The sequence below is a fragment of the Brienomyrus brachyistius genome, unplaced genomic scaffold (assembly GCF_023856365.1).
Source record: "Brienomyrus brachyistius isolate T26 unplaced genomic scaffold, BBRACH_0.4 scaffold68, whole genome shotgun sequence".
Lineage (NCBI taxonomy): Eukaryota > Metazoa > Chordata > Actinopteri > Osteoglossiformes > Mormyridae > Brienomyrus > Brienomyrus brachyistius.
Window position 1 is genome coordinate 1,316,587 of NW_026042343.1, and position 23,393 is coordinate 1,339,979.

The 23,393-nt window shown below is 45.2% G+C and overlaps 1 protein-coding gene across 6 annotated transcripts in view; it reads left to right on the top strand.

The window, feature by feature from the left end:
* LOC125725514 (vitamin D3 receptor A-like) overlaps positions 1-19,350 on the top strand; it is a 30,102-nt gene extending 10,752 nt beyond the window's left edge. For 3 of the 6 annotated variants that reach the window (XM_049002472.1, XM_049002473.1, XM_049002474.1), the window contains 8 exons: positions 3,379-3,526; positions 7,517-7,647; positions 9,118-9,302; positions 10,344-10,443; positions 12,164-12,347; positions 13,171-13,322; positions 14,273-14,389; positions 14,478-19,350. In XM_049002472.1, coding sequence (XP_048858429.1) covers positions 3,381-3,526; positions 7,517-7,647; positions 9,118-9,302; positions 10,344-10,443; positions 12,164-12,347; positions 13,171-13,322; positions 14,273-14,389; positions 14,478-14,731 — 1,269 coding nt within the window. In that variant the 5' untranslated portion in view covers positions 3,379-3,380 and the 3' untranslated portion in view covers positions 14,732-19,350. Of the gene's footprint in view, positions 1-3,378; positions 3,527-4,114; positions 4,250-4,284; positions 4,512-7,516; positions 7,648-9,117; positions 9,303-10,343; positions 10,444-12,163; positions 12,348-13,170; positions 13,323-14,272; positions 14,390-14,477 lie in introns of those variants that run through there. The other 3 variants (XM_049002475.1, XM_049002478.1, XM_049002477.1) reach the window with 3 other exon arrangements.
* Positions 19,351-23,393: the final 4,043 nt, after the last annotated feature.

Consider the following 23,393-nt stretch of genomic DNA (forward strand, 5'->3'; position numbering starts at 1 on the left):
ACAGTTTTTCTCAGGGCCAGCGGTAGGAACAAGTCAATCCACTGCCTCTCTTTTAGGCTGGATTCATTCCTCTTGTTTGTTGGTGCCCAACTTACAGCTTTGCCACAAGGGTAGGAAACAGGCACTGGATAAGTGTTTATTGCAACAACAACAAAAAATGCAGCACCAGTTGGGTCCATGTCCCCTTTAAATTTAAACTCTGATGAGTGAAAAGCGATCAAAACCCCAAAAGCCAGCCGTGCCAAAGGAGCGACTGACATTCAAACCACTGTGACCACAACGCACCTCATAAGGGAGTGCTTCCCTTAAACCCACCCAGCTGACCCTGTTTAAACCATAATAAGGCAATTAGTCTACATAGAGCCAGCTGGGTTTCATTAAGTGTGGAATCTGTAGCAGGAGGCTAGTGAGTGATCACCATGGTAATGCGAGAGATCGCCCAAATACAGACCGGTGACCTCGCTCAGCCCCTCGCTCACTCTTAATTTGTTGTGTTTATTCATTTCTTTGCTTTGCTGCACCCCATAGGATACCTGCACCTTAACACTGAAGCATTGTCTCAGTTTCGTACATTTTTGTGTGGCTTGAAATTTTTAAACACCGTGTCAGACTTAACTGAGGAATCTGGTATCGTTGGTCGTCTCCCATTTGATCGTTTTTTTTTTTTTGTTTTGTTCCTGTAATTAACATAAATAATTACATTTTAATAAATGCGTCCTGCTATTGTCATGTGGTGGGTGTGGTGACCAGTTGCATTCGTAATTAATTCACGCTGATATATTAACATGGCTTGGATACTTCAGAGGTGAGGGAAGCCTTCCTCATCTATGCGAATGTGGTCGGCTTAATGTCAGCCCTGTGAGTGAGCTGTCGCAGTACCCCGATACTGAAAGGTTGTCTCGTCAGGCTAATAGTACGTATCGGCACATTTTGCAGATGAGGCTGAACTTTGACCTACTCTGCCCTTTGCATTAAACAGCTAGAAACCACTCAGTTTGGGCAAATAAGAGGATTTTTTTATCTGAACTTTCCAGTTTTTTTTTAGCCCAAGTTGTATTTGAGTGAAAAGGAGGATGCTAATATGGGCTCATCCATTTATGCATTTATATGTGTTGACTACCTATACTCCAGCAAAGAATTACGTGAAAACCTAGATGGAAAGTTCAGTACTTTTTAAATGTGGTCACAGGGATGGATGTGATGTGGATTTTTTTCTTGCACATCCTCGTCTCTGTGAGAATTCCAAGGGGACTTTATGTTTTCCAGATTGTCTCACGGTTTGCAGCACTTGTGTACTTCATGACGTTTGTCTTCTACAGTACATGATTTCGGATAGTAAGCCTTCCTTCCGCGGGATGCAGATTGTGGCTCAAGTGGGTTAGTCCTCCGTACCCGTGACTGGAAGGTGGCTGCTTTAAATCTCGTGCTTGGTAGAAGTGTTGTATCACTGCAGGGCCCTTGGGCAAGATCCCTAACCCTTGGGGCCATGAATAAATAACTGATTCTGCTCTCAAAGCCCAAGTTTCACTCTCACCTACACGTATATGTGTATGTGTCTTAAAAGGAAAGCAAGATAGGATGTGTAAAACTAAGGAATTCCAATATGCCTATATTTGTTCTGTTGTATTATAATGGAAGTTTTCTTTTATTGTATGCACAGGACCTGTTTGATCCAGCATATGAGGCCTTTTCTTCCTGACAAACATTTGCATTTTTGTTTAACTGCTGGCACGACATTCCCAAGAATGAAGGTGTGTCTATGGGTTAATTCAAAATTATGTTGGGTGTATTGAATAAAACCTTTTGCCTAACAGCCAGTCTGTGTTTGATTCTGGATTATGCTTGGCAGATCCAGCCCATTCCAGTTTCTGCATTTAATTTTAGCATGCTTAACCACATTTTAGGGGTATTGTAATCACTTTGAAGCACAAATATAGTACGCATTGCATTGCTGTTGCCTTAAATTTGACATATTTTACATATTAGAGAGAATTATGGTTGATGGTTACAACAGTGTGGTTCAAAGGTGCCCTGAACAGTCGTGTATCTTCTTTTCTGGAAAAACCGGCCACCCACAGTGGGACTGTGAGGTCCTTGATTTTGTCCAAGTTTGGTTTCCACTTGCCACTTCAGTGAAGGTGTCAGGGTTCTGCGGTGAGGAGGAGAGTTCAGACGTGGGTGGAGATAAAGATTGGGGGGGTGGTGATGTTGGACAGTGAAAGACGGAAGGCTCCTTGATCAAAGGTGCAGCTGTTTCTTGCGTGTGAGATAGGACTTGTAGGGGGTATGAAGGGAGAGGTTTGATGCACTGGGCTTGGGGCGAAGCTGGTATACTGCAGCTCTTCCTCCAGCTGGATGCTTGAAGCCCTCATATCTGATGGGCTGTGCGCCATCCTCTGTGAAAGAACTTGAGGAAGTTCCTGTGAGAGCCTCGGTTACAATGGAGAACAATGTTGAAGAGTCTAGCCAGCTGAGTGATAGCATCAATTGAGAGTGGAAAGACCATAAAAAGCTGAGAAATTCTCTGTGATGGAGACATCGATGCCAATAGGTATTATAAAGACGTAAGGCTGTTTCAAAATTTAAGATGTTTTTGTTTAGCGATTAACAATCTTCAGATCGGTTTGGTTTTGCCACCTGATTTCTGCGGTCATTAAAGTTGTAATTAATGGTGGGGGACAAAAGAGATGAATTGAGTGTGTGCATGAGTGTGACTTGTTATGGACTGATCTGCCTTGTACCCTGTTTCGCCAGGGGAGCATTTGTAGCCTCCCAACACCATGCACTGCATAAGCAGTTTGAAAAGGGATAGGTGGATGGGAGAGGGGGGGGCACTTGAAGCATAGCGATATTACTTTATCCAGCTGGATATCTTTTACAGCAGGGAAATTCAGCACAGCAGTTACTTTGCTGCTTCTGAGTCCATGTCGCTGAACATTATGTTAATTGCTACCAAATCCCAATTTTTGTTTGTCTGATACTTGTATTAAGAGGGATCTGCATTATTAATTTACTTTACCCACGGTTAATCAAGACATTTTACCATAGCTTATTGCATTAGCACAGGGGTCTCCAATTCCAGTCCTGGAGAGCTGCTATCCGCTACGTTTTCTATTCTGCCTGGTTTCCGATGAGCTGCACCTGTTCTTGGTATTTACCTGAGAACAGGTGTGGCTCATCAGAAGCCAGGTAGAGTAGAAAACCTGCTGGACAGCAGCTCTCCAGGACCGGAGTTGGAGACCCCTGCATTAGCCGCTCCTATTTCACTCAAGTTCAAGGTTAGAAACCAGGAGTGACAGATGCAGCCTGCCGGACTAGAAAACAGGTCTCAAAACCCAGTACGCCATCTTCCAAGCCCGGCTTCATTTCTCCCCACAGTGATGGAGGCCACGACGGTGAGCACTTCGGCTGCCGGCTCGGAGGAGTCAGACAGAAACGTGCCACGGATATGCGGCGTCTGCGGGGACAAGGCCACCGGCTTCCACTTCAACGCTATGACCTGCGAGGGCTGCAAGGGCTTCTTCAGGTGAACTGGGGCATCTGCAGCAGAGGCAGAATCAGACCTGTGCGCAGGGAATGTACAAAGTCTGATTAAAGTCTTACTGTCTCCTTACTGAGGTTTGCAGGCGTATGTGAAGTAAAACCCGAAAGAAGATGAGAAATGTCAGGCATTTTTATATCTCTGGCAAACAACAAAATAGATGAGAAATATTAATAGATCATGTCTAGGACAAATAATTGAATTTAGAACATCCTGGTAGCATATGTCACCCCCTCCCTCCCCCACCCCAGCTAACGTGGAAGCACCTTTTGAGTGCATAACAGTAGTAGTTTTTTGTGAATGTTTCTATCCGCTTTGCACACCTTGACTTCTCAATTTCATCCCACTCTTCCTTGCAAAAAAAATGTTCAGGCTTCTTCAGACTATCAGGGGATCTTCAGTTCACAGCATCTTTAAGCCATTCCACAGGTCTTCCCCGGGACTGAGGTTTGGGCTCTGACTGAACAAATCCATGCTTTTGATCTTTCTTTGCTGAAGCCGTTCCTTGGTTGACTTGGATGCATGCTTTGGGTCATTATCTTGTCAGAAGGTGAAATTTCTCTTCATCTTCAGCTTTTTGACAGAAGCCAGAAATATCTTGACATTTGGAGCTAGACATTATCACACCCGTCTTCACTAGAGCCCCTTTCCCAGCTGAAGAGAAGGAGCTCCAAAGCATGATGGTACCACCACCATACGTCACAGTAGGTATGGTGTTCTTTGGATGATGAGATGTGTCGTTTTTGTGCCAAACGTACCTCTTAGAAATACGGTTAGAAAATTCAGCTTTGTGTCTCTTTTTCTCAACTGGTTTGATGTGAGTGATTTATATTTTTTGCAAGATTTATGCAGCCTGGATGTTTTGCCACCCTACCCCACAGGACAGGCATGTACAGAATATTGGAGATTGTTGTCACATGCAAGAAGTGACCGGTACCTGAGAGAAGTTCCTGCAGCTCCCTTAATGTTGGTGAGGGCCTCTTGGTAGTCTCCCAGATAGGTTTTCTGCATGTCTCACCATCATCTGTGGAGGGTTGTCCTTATCTTGGCAATGCCCCGGTGATGCCTCAGTTTCCACACTTATTGATGATAGTTCTCACAGTGTTCCACACTACATCCAGTGCCTTCATACGTGTTGTGTATTCATCTCTTGATTGGTAGACTTTGACTGTAATATCCCATAGATGTTTTGTCTGGTCATTGGAGACTGTGGTTCCCCCATTTGGATGCAGTCATGAAAATACAGGACAGACATGACATGGTTTGATTGTTACTTCTGAATACTGCTACAGCCCCAGCGGTTAAAGGGTGTGCACACTTATGAAATCCGGGTGTTACAGGCTCTCTGATTTACATTATATATCCTACAGATTATCAGTTTGTGTTCCTCTTGAATTTCCTTTTGTTTGCAAGGTCACATGCAAAAGATGGAAAAATGTCTGTCATGATTTATCTTGATTTAAAGTCACAAAACCTGCAATTTCAAAAGGGGATACGTAGGCTTTGCATATGCAATGTAGCCGCAAAATGAGGTATTTTGGATTCCATGCCATGGCTATGACCTTCTTTTTATAGTCGCATACACATCAACCATAACTTTAAAACCAGCCCGGATCAGGTTGGGGAGCATTTGCTGATGCAGCGCGTTACCGCACCCATTACATGGTGGAACTCCTCAGGATCCCTGCTGGTGACCTCCCCAGGCAGATACACAGTTCAGTGCCACCCTCTGGAGATGGCCATCCACCTGCCGCAGCCAGGTGTTACATTGGTGTCCCCTCGGCCTGGTCCAGCCACTTGGGTCCTCGGCAGTGAAGATCCTGCGAGCCGGATCGCCCTCAGGGAAACGCGCCGCATGGCCGTAGTGCCATAACTGACGCTCCCTCACAATGCAGGTAATGATTGTTCGACACAGTCAAACCAGCGGTATCCAAGGGTTCTCCAAAGAGGCACAGTACTGAAGGAGTCCAGTCTTCATCTCAGTTCAATGGATAGCGTCCACGTTACAGCCATACAGCAAAACAGGGAGTACCAGGACTCTGAAGGCTTGGACCTTTGTCCGCTTGCATGAGAAGTCATCAAAGGCCTTGATCTTGGTTTTTATCCGCAATCCCAAGCACTCAGACTCCTCACTCAGTCTCTCATGAACCCCGATCAGAGCCTGCATTGACTCCGGAAAGATCATGGCATTGTCGTTGAAGTCAAGATCAGTAAGTCTTTCCTCACTAACAGATGCTCCCCAACCACTGGAGCCCACATCCATGCCCAACACTGAGTCCATGCAAGAAGAGCGAACAGAGTAGGAGTGAGAACACACCCCTGGCGAACCTCAGAATCAGCTGGGAAGAACACGGAGGTTCTCCCTCTACTGATGATAGTACCAGTGTATAGGCCGGCCATGACGTCCAGCAGCTTCGGGGGGGTCCCGCAAAGTCTCAGGATGTCCCACAGGGCAACTCGATCACCTGTGTCATACGCTTTACGAATATCGGCAATGGTTGCAAAGAACCTCTGCCGATATTTGCGCTTGCACTTGATGAGAACCCTCAGTGCCAAGATATGGTCGATGGTAGATCCTGTTAAGGATGAGCCTAACAAGGACCTTACCTGGCACTGAAAGCAGTGGTATAACCCAGTAGTTGCTGCAATGCAGGTGATCACCTTTCCCTTTCCAGATAGGGACTACAAGTCCCATTTTCCAGTCGGATGACGCTTCCAGTCAGAATACCGTCCAAGATGATGCTTGTCTCCCAAATGGAAGCAAAGATCGCCCACAATGCCAGGAGGGCAGCCTTACCACCAGCCTGAAGATGTTCACCCTGGATGCGATAGATCCCTGTGGCCATCCCTACCCCCAGCTGATTCACCACTCAGTAAGATTGGGTGGTTCACAGCTGATTGGAGCCTCAAGATCAGCCTTAAGGACCTTGGACCTAGAGATGTCCTACATCCTAGCCAGAGGATCAGCTTTAAAGAACTGTTCAAAGTAGCCGGTCCAGCCAGTCACAACTGCAGTGTCACCTGTTAGGACCATTCCATCACCTGCCCTGATGCTTGTCTCTGGGGAACAGATTCAGAAGTACGTAATGCTTTGTTTTCTCTGTAAGCAGGACGTGGGTGACTAGACCACAGATGGCATGTCACCTGACCATATGATGTAGCAGAAGACGTGAGGCCAGGTCACCTTCTTCCATTGCTCTATGTTTGAGCTCTGATGCTCATTTGCCCATTGTAGGCGCTTTCGGAGGTGGGCAGGAGTCAGCATAGGTACTGACTGGTCTACGGCTACGCAGCCCCATACGCTGAACCACCATTAACTTCTTCAGCACTTTGTGCTACAGTATCTGTCCAGTGGGAACAGACCAGACAGGCTATCCTTCGCCCCAGTGAGTCTTGGGCACCCATGACTCCATTGCTGGTTCACCAGTTGGCCTTCCTTTGACCACTTTTGGTAGGTATTGACCATTGCATACTGGGAGCACCCCCCCAAAACCTGCTGTTTTGGAGATGCTATGACCCAGTCATCTAGCCGTCACAGTTTAGCTCTTGTCAAAATTGGTCAGATCTTTACACTTTTTCATGCTTCCAACACATCAATTTCAAAGAGCTGACTGTTCACTTGCCTAATATGTTACGGTATCTTAACACCACCCGTCAGTGGTTTGAATGCTATGTGTCATGTGTTATGTGTAGAATTGAATTTATGTCAATTCTAAAATAGGTTTTAGAGTAAACTATGACTTTAGCCCGCCGCTGGCTTGCCTTTGTAATAGCCCGTGTCAAACTTCTCCTCTGTCCCTTTTCTCCTGTGGTGGCAGGTTAACTGGGAGGAGGGAGGGCACGTTGGGGCATGTGTGAAGTGGCTTTAGGGTTTGGTGCTGATAACAGAGCGGAAGATGCTATCGATGGCCATGCCATCAGCCGGCGTCTGCTTCCTGTTCACGTTCCCATCCGGCTGTCTCTGCCCCTCTGCAGGCGCAGCATGAAGCGGAAGGCGAACTTCACGTGCCCCTTCAGCGGCAGCTGTAAAATCACCAAAGACAACCGGCGGCACTGCCAGGCCTGCCGACTGAAGCGCTGCGTGGACATTGGCATGATGAAGGAATGTGAGTGACACAGCCTGGCGCCACGGGTACATGAGTGCCGGGCACATTACTGGGCAGCCATACTGGACTGAAAGAGGAGGATGTGGGAAGCCGAGCTCTGCCTTTCATCAAGGGGGTTTCCGGTTCAGATCCTGTGGCCGGCAGAATGATGTCATTGTTGGGCCCTTGAGCAAAGTCCTTGTCCTCCTTTAGCCCAGAGAGTGTCGGACCAGGTCTGCTCTCTGATTCTTTCTTTTACGTCACTTTGGACAAAAGCATCTGCTAAATAAATAAACTTAAATCCTTCTTAAATGGATACAGAGAGAAAAGATTAGAGAAGCACTAAATCCTTTATAATAAATATTATATGATGAATTAAGGACTTGCTAAATTGCCCATACAGGTAGGTGTGTATGTGTGAGTGAATGGTGTGTGAGTGAATGGTGTGTGAGTGACTGGTGTATGAGTGTGCCCTGCGATGGGCTGGCCCCCCATCCTGGGTTGTTCCCTGCCTCGTGCCCATTGCTTCCGGGATAGACTCCAGCCCCCCCGCGACCCAGTAGGATAAGCGGTTTGGAAAATGGATGGATGGATGATGAATTAATAATACCCCTAACGAATAATACTATAGATGTGTAATATACTATAATATATACTAAACAATATATTGATAGTTTTACAATATGAAAATATCACTATTATACAGAAATGTGAAAGTGTTAAAAGAACAGCTAAAAACTATGATAGAAATGCAAAAATATGAGCATTTGTAAATGTCGTATTGGAATTTTGAGTAATGCCATTCATCCATTTTCGATACCCGCTTGTCTTATGCAGGATTGCGGGGGTCTGGAGCATATCCAAGAAGCTTTGGGCACAAGGGAAGGAATTTTTAGAAATGCTTTTAAAAAATCAACAACTAGTAAATATCAGTGATTTTGCAAGTACATAACCTGTTTACTGCGTTGACTACACTTATTTTATCCAATGATTATTTTTGTATATTGTCTATGTTTCATACTTTACTAGCACAATGTTTGCGCCCTTCTCTGTTCAGCATGTCAGCGTCTGAATCACGTTCTTTCCAGCGAGCCCTGGCTATTGTCTACTGATGCATTCAGTGGCTTCAGGTTGCTGGCCCCCTGCTTTGTGTGTCGCCCACCATTAACAGCGATCCCTTCTCTGAATATGCGAGGAGAGTGAAGAAAACTCAGCTGGCCAAGTTTCTCAGACAACTGCGATGCAGAGTGGAGAACGTTCTTCAAAGGGCTGCGGACCGTGGCGGTTTACTGGGGTCCTCGCTATACCTCCAGCCTGTATTTGGCAGGTGTTTGTGTCTTTTGCGGTGTGCGAAACCAACTGCAGTTCCGCATCAAAAGTGTCCTCAACCTTCTGTGATTCTCAGAACGTTCCTGAAGCAGAAGTGGTCCTGCGGATATAGCCGTTCTCCTACTCCAAGCCAATGTGACCATTTCCCCTCTTCTCCCATAGTCATCCTCACAGATGAGGAGGTGCAGAGGAAGAAGGACCTGATTCAGAAGAGAAAGGCAGAGGAGGCAGAGAGGGAAGCGCAGAAGCCACGGTTGACGGAGGATCAGAGCAAGGTCATCGCAACACTGGTGGAGGCTCACCACAAGACCTATGACGACTCCTACTCAGACTTCTCACGTTTCCGGGTTAGTGTTGTGGCTGCATAAGGAATGAACGTGTGTATAGGCCAGGTACAACACAGCATGATTTCACTATTGTCTTATAAGCATGTATGAACATACACTGTATGTTATGTTAGGGTGACCATATAATCTGTGTTTGGCTAAATAGCTCAGTGTTTCTTGTGCTTTGACTAGTTTGTTTCCTTGATTGAGAGACTCATCCAGCTGTTTCGCAATAACATTAGTGACACATGCATGATTATAGGAGACTGACCAATCAGCACACAGCAAGAACTCAAGTGAAATCCAAGTACCTTTGTTTTGGTAGTTGGCTAATCCAGTTCTAGCTCAAAGTGTCTTCCCAAGATTATCTGGTGACTCTAGCACATATACGGTTAAATGTACAGAATTGTGAGTGAACACTGGTGCATACGTGAGCACTGTTGACACACACCTCCGGGACCAGAATTCAAGTCTCTGTCGTGGCTTCATGTGGGCAGAGGGCATGTTCTTCACATTTCATCTTGAGGTGTCCTCTGGTTTCTTCTCATAGGCCAAAACATGCTGGAGTGAATTGGAGTTATCAGAATTGCCCGTAGGTGTGCGAGTGTATGGTGTATGAGTGAATGGTGTGTGTGTGTGATGATTTGTCACTCCACAGAACATGTTTCCACTGCTCCAGAGTCAAGTGGCAGTGTGCTTTACACCACTGCTGCTTAGCACTGCACTTGGTGATGTCAGGCCTGCATGCAGCTGCTTGGCCATGGACCACGCCAAATGTTTTGTCCACCCTGTATACATACATGTTTGTGTTTGTCTGTATATCTGGATGCAGATATCTATTATGTTTCTACGTAGTTAATAGGCCCATTAGATACAGATTGTGCTACGTATAATTCGATCAGTCTTTAAAATAACTTCTTGCATCTTCTTCACTTTCCGTATATGTTACAATGTGTTTGTAAGGCATTTAATGGCATGTGATGAAGCGCTTGCCGGTTGTATCCTCGAGACAGCACCATAGTGAGGTTTGTCTCCATTCTGTTTTCCGGCATGGCACCACAGCCCCCGGTGCGCCAGGGCCCCGTGACACGCAGCGCCAGTCGTGCCGCCTCCCTCCAGTCGCTGTCCGACACCTCCTCTGACTCTGTCAATCATTCTCCAGGTGAGGCTCCAGGCCTGGGTCTTGGAGACCGCAGAGTTAACATCGTGCTCTCGCAGAAGTACTGGATGAGCAGAGTAACTCATTTCTGCCCCGTGCTGGAAGATGTACCGTTAAACACTGCATCTTTTAAGCATGACGTTTGGTCATCCTAGTGCACCCTGAGTGAGCCGCAACCTCACTTGGATCTCTCGGATCATGAGACCGGGAAATGGCGCTGAAAGTCGCCTCCGCTGTTCCTTATACTGTGACATTTCGCGAAAAAAGTGCTGAATATCTCAGATGTGTCTGCTAGTCTTGCGCAAATCTCATATTTTTAGTATGCAGCTAACTGAGGCTGATTATGCAGCAGAAATAGTTACTTAATTGTTTTTTGAGAAAACTAGTTGCGTAACTGGCTGTCCTTACTTTTGCTTCCTGAAAATATATTTCTTTATATCTTTTTCATTTTTTTACTCTGGAAATTGTTTAATACTGTGTCTCTTCAGATTTAGTGGACTCTTCTGTCATAAGTTTGCCTTACTAAGCCATTGTTTTCAGGATTGGACTCTTATGCGTTTGACACTGTCTGCAGTCATCTGGTAACTTCCGCTGTCCTTGGAAACATTTAACTTCAATTTTGTGAACTTTCTTGCTAGTTTTTTGAGGCATAAGTATGGGGTGAATGTTTTGGAGGTGTGAAAGAGGGGTACGAGGCCCTCTGTAAGTACGCCTGTAATTCATAAGGGTGTATATTCAGTTTACAGTGTGTTAGAAAAGGGGAGAGACCAGTAGTTATGGCTCACAGTGACTGAATTCTCCATTTAATTCTCATTTTCTATGTTGTTTGGTTCACCTGACTATAATATGTAGAGGATGGGTGTAAAGTTTTCATTGTCCAGTGACCCGTGTCCTTTGGGTCTGTTTGCTACCCAGAAGAGTCTCATGATTTCTTCAGAATTTCAGAGGACAAACTGATGTACTTGACCTTGCCAAAGCATCATCGAATGAAAACTTATATTGGGAAATATTGGGGTATTTTTGTTTTTCGGACAAGCTCTCCTGTTCACCTGATACAAATTTCCACCTGTTCATCCATTAAATCGAGGATTTGCCATGCCTGCTGTTTGCAATGCAGTGCACGCCTGCAAACGGATAAATTCTTTAACAAAGAGGTCAGTTAACTAATAGAGCTTTGCTGTCGATGATCAAACTGCCGATGAGCACTTGGGTCTAGTGGTAGTTAGCAAGCATTCAAAAATGTTAGCGTACAAAGAGAGAATTAATTTAGCATCTCGATTATCAACTGCGCACAGAAACAATCGATAACCCTCAATTTTAAAAATCGTACAGCAGTGCGTGGCCAGCCAGATAAATAAGGTTGATTTCTATTATCGTGAAGCGTTGATCTGGAAGAATCTACAGCGATTTCGGCGGTTTTTCTTTTCCGCTCTTTTTGCCATGGCGACTTCAGTCAGTCATTCGCGTGTCCCTTCAGTGTTTATCGACAGGCACACTCGAATCCTCAAGCACACTCAAGCCGTTTTATAAAGTTGGCAACATTCGTCATGCTTATCATACCCAAACACTTAAAGAGCTCTAATGTGCTGTTGAAATATCTTCACACCCGCCATAGTTAAACGAAACGGAGGTTAAGGGGGGGAAATCGATTTCTCGTCTCGGACGTGGCAGACACCGGATGCACCCAGGCATCAGCTGAAAGGCTTTCCTCCCCCTGCCCCAGAGTCCACGGACATGAAGCCGATGAACTTCACCAGCATGATGATGATGTACCAGGACCATAACAGCAGCCCCGAGTCCAACGAAGAAGGTGCCGGAGCCCTCTCCATGCTGCCTCACCTGGCCGACCTGGTCAGCTACAGCATCCAGAAGGTCATCGGTTTCGCCAAGATGATTCCAGGCTTCAGGTATGACTCCGACCCTGGGCTTTGTGTGAGACTCTGTTGGCATGGACCCCATTGTTATGCACCTTCAGTTGGAGTCGGACATCATCGGGTGGCACGGTGACTCACTGTAGTCTCACACCTGTGGAGTCGGGGTTCAGTTTCCACCAACAGCTCGATGTGTGGAGCTTGCATGTTCTCCTTGTGTTTGCATGCATTTCTTCCAGGTTCTCCAGCTTCCCCTTACAATTCAGAAACATGTAGTCGAGTGAAATGGTGTCTCTAAAACGGACATGAGGGTGACCCTGCAATAGACCGACATTCCTTAGAAGTTCCTGTACCGTTTTTTTCTGGGATAGGCCCCAGACTCACCACTATCCTCTACTGGAATAACAGTTATGGAAGACAGATGGATGATACAATGTATTGATAGAATATGATATGTGAGACTGGGCCGTTATGCATACGTGCTGCTGTTCTTCAGTACGTCGGTTATTGATATCAGTGAGCCAGTCAGTCGGCCGCTCTCCATTGTCTGTGTAACAGTGGGAAACCATGAGCCCGTTTGTTCTCATACCGCCGATGAATCGCTAGGAAAACAATAGCGTCTCTGATGTAAACACCTCTGGATGGTATTAAAGTCTAAGAGGTTATTTATCAATGATCTGAAGCTTCTTTTTGTAGTTGAAACATCATGTACGAAGGTGGCTGTACTTCATACCTCCACAGCTGCCTGTAATGACTCGTCTTAAATTTAGCTTTTGAAGTTGTGTGGTGTGTCACTGTTTGGTCAGAGGGACCCTTTCATGGTTGTAAACTCTGGTATCCCCCCCCTCACAATGTACAGGGAGCTGACAGCTGAGGACCAAATCGCACTGCTGAAGTCCAGTGTTATCGAGGTCATCATGTTGCGCTCGAACCAGTCCTTCAACCTGGAGGACATGTCCTGGAGCTGTGGCAGTCCTGACTACAAGTACTGCATCAGTGACGTCACTAAGGGTGAGAATGACAATGCAGAAACCTTTGGTATCCCTCATGCTTATGGTCTCCTTGATAAACTGCTTCATGGTTAGGTTCCTCCCTGTAAGATCCTTCTGTTAACCTCCTTCATGGTTAAGTTCCTTTTATTAAGGTTCCTCATGGTTAGGTTCGTAATAATAACCTGCCTCATACTTGGGTTTCTCACATTTGGCTTGCAAACGTTGCATTTTTTAACGTTTAATTTGACATCAAAGTATAGACACTGCAAAATGCAGTTCGGAACACTTGCAGTAACATTATAAAAGTACATAGTAAGCAATGGTGGTTTGTTTTGATCCCAGATATCTGATCACCAAAGTCTTGGCTACATAAAGGTGACTAAATGGTGTAGTTGCAACATTCAGCGGATAAATAAATAAGAGAAACCTAACTCATGTCACTATTTCGGGGCTCCTTCCATTGAATATGTAGGAACTCTCGTGTGTATGAATGAGCCATTCACACCTGGCCACACCCCCCCCCCCCCCTTTTATGGCGCTGATATGGGGATGTGTCTGGGTCACGTTTCACGGTTGCATTGTTCATCAAATTACCATGCGAATCCAATTTGAATACGCAGCAATGTGGCTATTTAGAATGCAAATAGCGATCTTCAGGTGAGGGCGGCACTACACGCCCCCCATGCAGGCAAAACAAAGAAAGGTGACATGGTTTACTTTTTTGCCGATTTAACCTAATTTAAAAAATTGTTAATACTCCCAACAATGGACGATTTAAAAAGAAGACAGATTACAGATTCAGTCAGCGTTTTTTTCATGATTCTACATAAAGATTTAAGTGAGGTATAAACTGAAATAGACGAGAAGAATACGCTGCATCGCCGACGATGCCCTCGTCCCAAGAGAGTTACGCTCCTGAATTCCTCAGGCTGCTTTGTTCTAACATCAGTCTGATTCTTTTTGCCTCAGCTGGTCACACGCTGGAGCTGCTGGAACCTCTGGTGAAATTTCAGGTGGGACTGAAGAAACTGAACCTCCACGAGGAGGAGCATGTGCTGCTCATGGCTATCTGCCTCTTATCTCCTGGTATGAGCTTGGATCTGGGGCCACTGCCATTTTCTAAACCGACAGGGAAGCTCTTTGTTTAGCTACTTTCCCTTCCCCTTGCTCGCAGACCGCCCGGGTGTCCAGGACCACGCCCGTGTGGAGGAGCTGCAGGACCGCCTCTCAGAGGTCTTGCAGGCCTACATCCGCGTCAATCACCCTGGCGGGCAGCTGCTGTACGCCAAGATGATCCAGAAGCTGGCGGACCTGCGGAGCCTGAACGAGGAGCACTCTAAGCAGTACCGCTCGCTGTCCTTCCAGCCCGAGCACAGCATGCAGCTCACACCACTCGTGCTGGAAGTGTTCGGCAGCGAGGCCTCCTAAGGTCACCCGGGTCACGTGATTGTGAATCGCTTGGGCTGCTGCTTGGGGTGTCGGGGGTGGGAGTAGGAGGCGACAGTAGGAATGGCTGCAGGGGATTGTGGGATAGTTTTATAAATAAAGGGAGATATAGAGTATTTATATTTAAGAAGAAGTTTCTATTCAAAGAAATGAATAATCAGTCGTATTATCAGATAATGTATGTTCATGTGGCTTTTGCAGTGCATTCCGCAGTTCTGCAGTTCCGCAGTTCCACGAGCACGCATGCCGCAAACGCCTTCATGAAGACGCTCGCAGATACTGCTGCCTCTAGTGAAAGCTGCCTTCTTATATAAATGAGGACAAAGACATAACTATGACCACTTCTAAGCTAGCACATCAGGGTCTGATGGAGGGCGTGCTTTAGATTGGTGTCCCTGCTTCTCATTACTCGTCACGGTTGCCACTTGCCGAATCCCACTGTAGTGTTCACACGTCGCTCAGATGCTTTCCGGCGCGGCTGAAAAGTCTGTTGGAGCTCCACGTTCTCCAAGCTGCTCTCGATGTTTGTCATATACCCTCAGATACTGCTTTTACTGGTTCTATACTGGTTTTAGATTCAGATGCCTTATCACACATTTCTACCTGCCTTACCACTGTACAACACAAATTGGAAGATGGATAAAATATTTTTAAAGGAGCTTGCAAGTAAGGATTTTCTCTGTTAATAGTTCTTTATACAATTGTAATAATGCATTAGATGCCTTATGCTTAGTCTTAAGTAGCTAGTCATGATTAACGCGTGTGATATACAACCCATAGACCAAATGTAATTTCGCTGATGGATTTTGTTACTATTTATCCACTAAAAAGTTAGGTTGTTGTTAGCGTGCGCTCATACCATTTTTTGAGCTATCTTATTCGATGGATTTTTTTGTACCGTTGGCGAGAGGTGCAGAACTAAGCCAGTAATTTCATGCCGAAGCCCCTACAGATTGATGTCTACACATGGTTATTATGTAAGGATATAGCCGGGGATTATTGCGTCAGTGTGCACTGTTCACGCTGATGCTGGGGCATTACTTTGGTTTTAAAATTGTTTGTTTTGTTTTTTTTTATTGAATTTTTCGCCGTTAAACAGTAACATATTTTATTCATTTACATCACATGCGTTTATGGCAGTTTGATTACATGACTTCGCCTCCATCAGACTCTGAACTGGACGTCAAATTAGCGCTGGGTTTTAAGGTGCAGGTCTTCCTTTGCGTTCTTTGCTGATGTTGTGCCCCCTTGTGGTCGCATTATGTAAATAGCTCTTCATTTGTTCTTTGCTGTATACAGGGCTAAATAGTTTATACTAAGATAATTAAATATTCTCAATATATATGCAAATATAGCTACTTTAAATAATTTCTTTTACAGATAATTGAGCTTTAGTTTATTTATTCTTTACTTGGCTTGTGAATTTCCAATACTATCATTGATGCAGGACAGTATTTTTAAATGCCGTTTTTATATTTTTTCTTACTTTGAGTTTAGCAATTGAGAATGATTAAAATGCTAAACGTGATGCTGCTTACTAATAAAGCCATAAATCATGCATTAAAAAATAAAGAAATAAGCATGATCAAACCGCAGAACCGAATGCCAATCAAAGATCCAACCGAATGTTTTCAATATAGGAATCATAGCCCTGGAGTTGAAGCTAGCTATCTAGCTAGCTTATTGCTCATGCTTACACCAAGGAACATCAAACTACAGACTACAGCATCTTTTTAAGAAGGTCGGTTAGGACAGAAGCCTGAAGCTGCTGCTCTCAGTAGTAACTCTGACACCTAACAGACTCTTGTCTTCCCTGACAAGTGACTGAAGTACCAGAGACGAGAGGATGCAGGGAACCAGAGAACAAAACTCCTCTCATAAATTGTAGTTTGGGCAGGAGTGTCGGAGTAGGCATGCAGTGCTGAGCAGTGTAGATTTCAGAGGTATTTTGCCGATGATCAGGCCAGAAGATGAGTGATGGTCCCCATAGACCTGGCATGAGTACAGAGGGTTACTTATACAAGGACTAGCTAGAGTAAAATATGTTTGTTGGTCAGTTCTGCCTTCTGTAGGAAAGCGTTTTTTTCTTATTGTTTTTATGATTTGATTTTGATGGCTTCATAGGGCTCCTTTACCATAAGTGCCAGTTACTATGACAAGACTTTTTCAAGAACTGGCCTCCTGGTCTGAAGTACCAGGCAGTTATGGTATAGAACTGGACAGGTCACCCTCATCTGCCGCATGCTGGGATACGATGACAGAGGAGAGGTTGTGGTCAGCTGAGAGAGCCGCTTTCTCCCTGACTGAATGAGATTCTGATTAATGCATGCCTTCTGACGATCAGGAAGTGACGATCTGGATTGTTTAAACGGTCATTTCTAAGTGTCTGTATCGGCGGCTGTGGCGGAGGATTCTGGAGGGTACGGCATCGCGGCACGATCCGATTCCTGACTTTCCGCTTTTCCCTTCGTATTTCCTTTCTTAGCGTTGCTTTTTATTCTTGAGCTCCATAATAGGTCTAAGTAGTTAGCTGCACGTTCTCTCCTAGTTCTCGACAGGGTATGTGGAACCAAATTAAACTACCTCTCCACTCACTACAATTTTTTTTTACAGGATTTTTTTTCCTTGTAGTCTTATTTGTATTTATTACTATCCAGTTTTTGGACAATTACCTCAGTACATCGCATCAGCTAGTTGTTACAGTACATAGCACCCACTTTGCCTGTTTGACCACTGGCGAAAGCTTCTTTCCTACAGTTTTCGTCACCTCACCTATATCCGCAGAACAACGTGACCCTCCCCGGTTCCCTGTTCCTTCTTTTGCTGACAGTGTTGGTTATCCCCACAGCTGACGTTATGCTCCGTGTTTGGTTATACGTGTGATTACATACAGATCTGCACGTGTAAAAAAATTAAAAAAAAGAAGTTGATCCTCCTTCCTACATGTATTAAAAATAAAGATTTTCTTTCTGACACAGTCAAAGGCTTTCAGTCTGAGTATAAGCTACATTCGAATGGTGTCTTTTAATTGTTATGTGTGACTTATCGGAGCGGTCTACTTGTTTTTGTGGCCTCATCGTTTGTGTGGCCTCAGTCTTGTAACGGTCATATGGTTGAAACTGTACTGTGTAAGGGCGTGAGGAGCGAGATCGTGAGGAGCGAGATGCCGTATATGAGCCTGGACGACCCTGCCCTCAACAACTTGCACGACGGAGTATCTGGTGAAAGCAAAAATGAGAATTAGATATGCTGCTATTGCTGCTGTCCGATGAGCGCCTGTGTCGCGGTCCCCATCGACATCTCGCGGTCCCCATCGTCATCTCGCGGTCCCCATCGTCATCTCGCGGTCCCCATCGTCATCTCGCGGTCCCCATCGTCATCTCGCGGTCCCCATCGTTATTATGGCAACACACGGTCTGTCTTCTTTCCGAATGTTGACAAGGTGCGGCGGGGGTGTACCGTGTCCCACCGCCCAGCAGGCCGGGCCTTCTGCACACCAAACAGATTCTGTTCGTTTTCCAAACTGTCGTTCTGCCGTCCGCTTCAGTGTGACTTTTTCTCGTACACTGTGAACCTTATACCGTTACACCATTAGTAGTACGAGACAGGCCCAGATTGCTGCTGAGGAACATTTTAGGGCAGATCAGCAATGATACGAGAGACTAGTAATCAATTTTATAGGCAAAAAAATTATGAAACTATAACTGCTCACTAAAGCTCTTTCGGTAGGCTGCATGAAATGTATTATGTGCAGTGCAAGAAATGTACATAACCTGAACATAAAAGTCTAGTAGATGCATGTCCACAGTAGATATATAAAATAACCTGGATGTTGTCTTTGCTTAATAATTCATAAATAGGAGTTAAAAATTCTTTAGTAAGTATACATGGATACATCTCTGTGCCTATAACTGCCTTATAACCAAGAGAATCTAGCCAGCTGGTTACCCATAGCAACATAAGTTATTCATTCACAGGCTTTTTACTATCGGCCTTTGAAGTCAGTGGGGCACGTTATTTGAGTCCCCCTTCAGCGTGTGTGCAGCAGACCATTGTAACACGCTTAAATGTACTGCATGTAACAAATGCGGGCAAAATTAGCGAAATCAAAGATGCGAATGCCTTAAGTAAAAGTGATTCTTTTATCATCTGGGCTGGAGGTGCACTGTACTGCTCGCTGTGGGCACACAGTACCTCCTGATCTATATTTTGCCTTCTCAGTAAATAATGTGTTTTTTTTTGTTTTGTCTAGCGCGTGTGTGCATGTCCCAGACGATGTTGTCCATGGCGTTGCAGGGTGAACAGTCCTTTTCATGAGGCTGAACGTCTCCCACGCGGAAGCGTTTAGTGATAAATTACTCATATGAGCAAGTTCTGTGGACCCTGCAGGTAGTTTGCTTGGGCTTTAGTCGTATGGCGTTATGAACCCAGCTTCGTTGTTGCTCTTATTACATCTCATGTTCTGTTAGCAGTGCCTCAGTTTCCTCTGTCCTTTGTGTTATTACGGTCTCTCTTTTAATGTTAGTTCATCATGTAATGTGTATATATATAATTCACGTATGTTTGGAAAATCAAATAAAGTACCTGACTATGGTGCTGCAGATGTTGTTTGGCTGTTTTTGTTTATGTTTATGTTTGTTTCTTTGTTTTTGTTTGTTGGGCTTCTCTGCATACAGAGATAGACAGAACCTCAGAGATAAACGCTTTCTATGTTGGTTTGTGACTCTCAACAGAACCTGCTGTCCTGTATCTTGGATCACGAGGAAGAAGGACGTGGCTTTCAGTTCATTCCAGCTGATTGTATTGTTATATAAAAGGTTTTGAACTCTGTCCCATTGTTCATCCCCTGTAAAAAAAAAAAAGAAAAAAAAGTTCCACCTCTTCCTGCTGTTGTGCATCCCTTCCATCAGTATATGTGTTCGATGGATGTGAAAAAACACATCAGTCATGTTAGGTTCATGGCAAAAATTCTGTTGATTTCGGTACAAGTTGCTCTGGAATAATAATTCCATGATGATGATGACGATGATGATGATGATAAAGTTTGCATGTTTTCTCTTATTTGTGCAGATTTCCTCTTGCAGTCCAAAGATATCCAGTTAGGCTAGTGGTCTGTCTCAGTTGGTCTCTTTGTGGGCTGGCATCCTGTCTATGGTGTAGGCCGCTCTTCTACCCCTTGCTACCTGGGATAGGCTCTAGACCTCTTGGAGACCAAGAAAAACAGTTGTGAGGTTTGATGGATTTTTATTGCTGTTTGCTAAGCTGCCACAGGATGGCGATACATTTTTGCAAAGTTTTGATTGCGTTAAATTGCGTTTAATTGTGTTTTTGGAGTGTCTTATGAAATTGTGTGTCGCTGTATACATCTCATGCCTGCAGCATGTACCAGGAGTACATGAGCATTTGAATTTTTCCTGCGGTGTCCCAGTTTCTGAATCTACAGGATGTGTGACATCACCAACATGTATGGTGCATGCATGACGTATTTTACACAGAAGCTGAATACTTGGACTGAATACTTCCCCTGAACTCAATTCTGGATAGAAACACCTTTGACAGCATCTGTCGTCCTTTGGGTTGATCTGTGACGACTGTGTTCGCTGGCCCTGCTGCAAATGTGAACCGTTTCTCCTTGGCGTATTTCACCAAGCCACCTGAAGTTGCCATTTCTGCGTAGGATTCAACGTGGGCTGTACAAATGCACAGTCAAAATTTTGCCTCTTAGTGCCATCCAAAGCCTTGCTTAAAACTCGCTGCTTCTACTTCCTGCCGTAGACTTCTCTCCTCCATTAATGCTTGTTTGCATTGTTAAAAGTCAGTTGGCCCAAGTACTATATAATACTCGGCCCTATTTAAACCAAATTGGTATGCATGCTATTATAATTATATTATTATAGCTCAAAGTCTGATGTCAGCAGTTTAATATTATTTGTCCTTCAGTTACCTATTTAATTAGACCTCAAAACCAATGTTTATTCATTGGAATAGAAGAGAACATGTCTTTAATATGCAAAATATGAGGAAATTTAAGTCTGACAAAATAACACCCGTGAATTAAGGTTGCTATTGTTAGTTGTATGAGTAACATTCAGATGTGACGGGATAACAAACATTCCCTTTGGGGGAATGTAAAGGAAACCGTAAAAGCGAGAGTGGTGATGGAACAGGAGGCCATGTCGTCATCATCATCATCATCATTATTACTGGATTCACATTAATTTCAATTAATTTTATTGAATTAACAAAAATTACCCCAAAAGACCTTCACTTTCAATAAAAGCATATACATAATAAGGGTGGGAAAAAATAGCCAAGATTTGATCTTAATTTACCTGCATGAGTGCCTGTGTTAGAAAAGCTACATTAATAAATAGCTACACATGATTATTCTTAAAAGCAACCTTCTGAGAAATCCGGTCAAGAACAATTCAAAGCGTAGAATTCTGCGAATGATTCAAAATATGGCTCAAATATTTATTACAGAAACAAGGAAAGCCTGAATGTTACTTTGTTGACGTCTTCAGGGAAAATATTTCACAACACCGAAAAAGCCTCTCACTGACATTATGTTATCTTGGTATGAACTTCTTGAAGATTTGAATTTCTTTCGTCAGGTCCGCAGGCATGAAGATGGAAAAAAAAAAAAAAAAGATTTATCAGTGCATCCAGTCACTCGGAGACAGTTAATTGTCAGTGTTCATCCACAGGAGAGACACTTGTGTATGCAGATAAGAGCTCGTCTCTGCTGGCTTTCTGAGAGGTCGTTACCCTGCAAGGTGAAGATGGGGAGAAGGGGGACTGGAGCGAGAGAGGAGGCTTCGGGCTTGAACCACCCTCTACTGCCATCAGGGAAACTGCCGTTAAACGGCCCAGTGCAGCTAACTGTCTAAAAGGGTGTGTCACTGCAGTGTTCGAGTTACTGAAAAAATCCAGTGTGTTTAGATGACTCTCTGGATTTTAGTAGATAGTGTAGCGTCCATGTCATCCCAACCCGAAGGTTTGGCTGAGGCGTGTCTGGTGCAGTAGCTGCACATTCTGGGCTCTCTGACAAAATGTCACCTTAGGGCCCCCCGCCCCCATTACACTATATAATTTTATGTATCCAAGGGCCCCTAAAAAGTGCTGGGCCCGCTTAATCTGTCAGGGTATCCATGCCCCCCCCCCCCAACACCTCTGGGTGTGTCCGCTGTGCTTTTGAGTATGTTTTTCGACTCACTGTCCATTCCAAGGTTATTGATTGATTTTAGTTCAAGCTCTAATGTTTTTTTTTGGCTAAAGTTTCACTGGTGGAATTTCTCAGTGCTTAATTTTTCGATATTGTGGTTGTTCTAAGCTCATGTACAGACTTTCCATAGTCATGTAAACAAACACCCAGCTTCGCTGCAAACCGTAATTCATTTAATATCCAACATGTGCAAATCAGTAGTAAAATTGCCTGCTAAGAAACACTAGCTTTTTGAGTTGGCACACAGGAGTAACACGTTCAGTCATCCATCAAAATGCCCACAGACATACAGGAAGGATGGTAACCTGCTCTCAGTGTTCTGTGGCTCGGTAGCCTCTACCTGTGATTGGAGGGTCACCACTTCATGCCCCAGCACAGACAGAACAGTCGCCCATGTCTGTGGGCCCTTGAGCAAGGCTGGTGACCCCCCCAGCTCCAGGGGCACTGCATGTTAGCTGCCCCTGTGCTCTGACCGTGAAGTTTCGGAGAGCAAGATGGGGTTGGTAAAATGAAGCGTTCCAATGCACCTGTACTTTTTACGTGCAAATGGCAAATTAAGCATGTTTGTTTTTAACTACTGGCCAAGACCAGGGGTTGGGAAGCCCTAATATAAATGATAAGCTGCGTGGATACAGGAGGACAGTTTAAGGAAAGCATGGGGAAGCCAGGAGAAGGGCCTGGGGTTTGGCCCAAGTCGTTGTTTTAGGAGCTTACTGTCATGCCCGGCTCGTCCGCTCCTCGTGTGTGCCACGCCCCCTGCCTTCCCACGTGTATTTCCCTGATTGTACCCCGCTGTATCTGATTACTTTGATTAGTCTTGTCTGGTTTTAAGTCCTGGTCTTACCTGTTAGCGTTGTCCGTCATTGGTGTTTCCTGATGTCTGTTGCCGTCCTGTATTCCCTGCCCCGGATTGCTCCTAATAAGCCCCCGTTTTCCCGTATCCTGCTTGCCTGCCTGCTCCTTGCTCGCTCTGCCCGACCGTATCCCGTGACAGAATGACGGACCCCAAAAAGAAGCGGAGAGGGAGGAAGAGAGTCCCGCAGGAGACGATCCGTCTCGGCGCCTGCTCGCTCTCCAGGCTTTGGCTCCCGACAGGGGACGAGAGGGAAGTACCCGCCCTACCTCCAGCCCGGAGGCTGACCACACGCGACCCCGATCCCGTGTGGAAGTACTGGTTCTCCAGTGAGGACGAGGACGAGGAGCCCTTCCTCTACCCTTACCCGGAGCCGGAGGCCTTTCTTCCGCCGTCCGTTTTTACGGACGTCGCGCCGCCTCCCGCCACCGCTAGGCGCCAGCGAAGGAGAAGGAAACCGGCGATCGCCAGTACGGAGGACCTCCCTCCGTTGCTGCCGGCGGACCCCGCTCCCGTGCGGCCGCCGCTGCCTGTGCAGCCGCCTTCGTTGCCGCCATTGCCGGCGG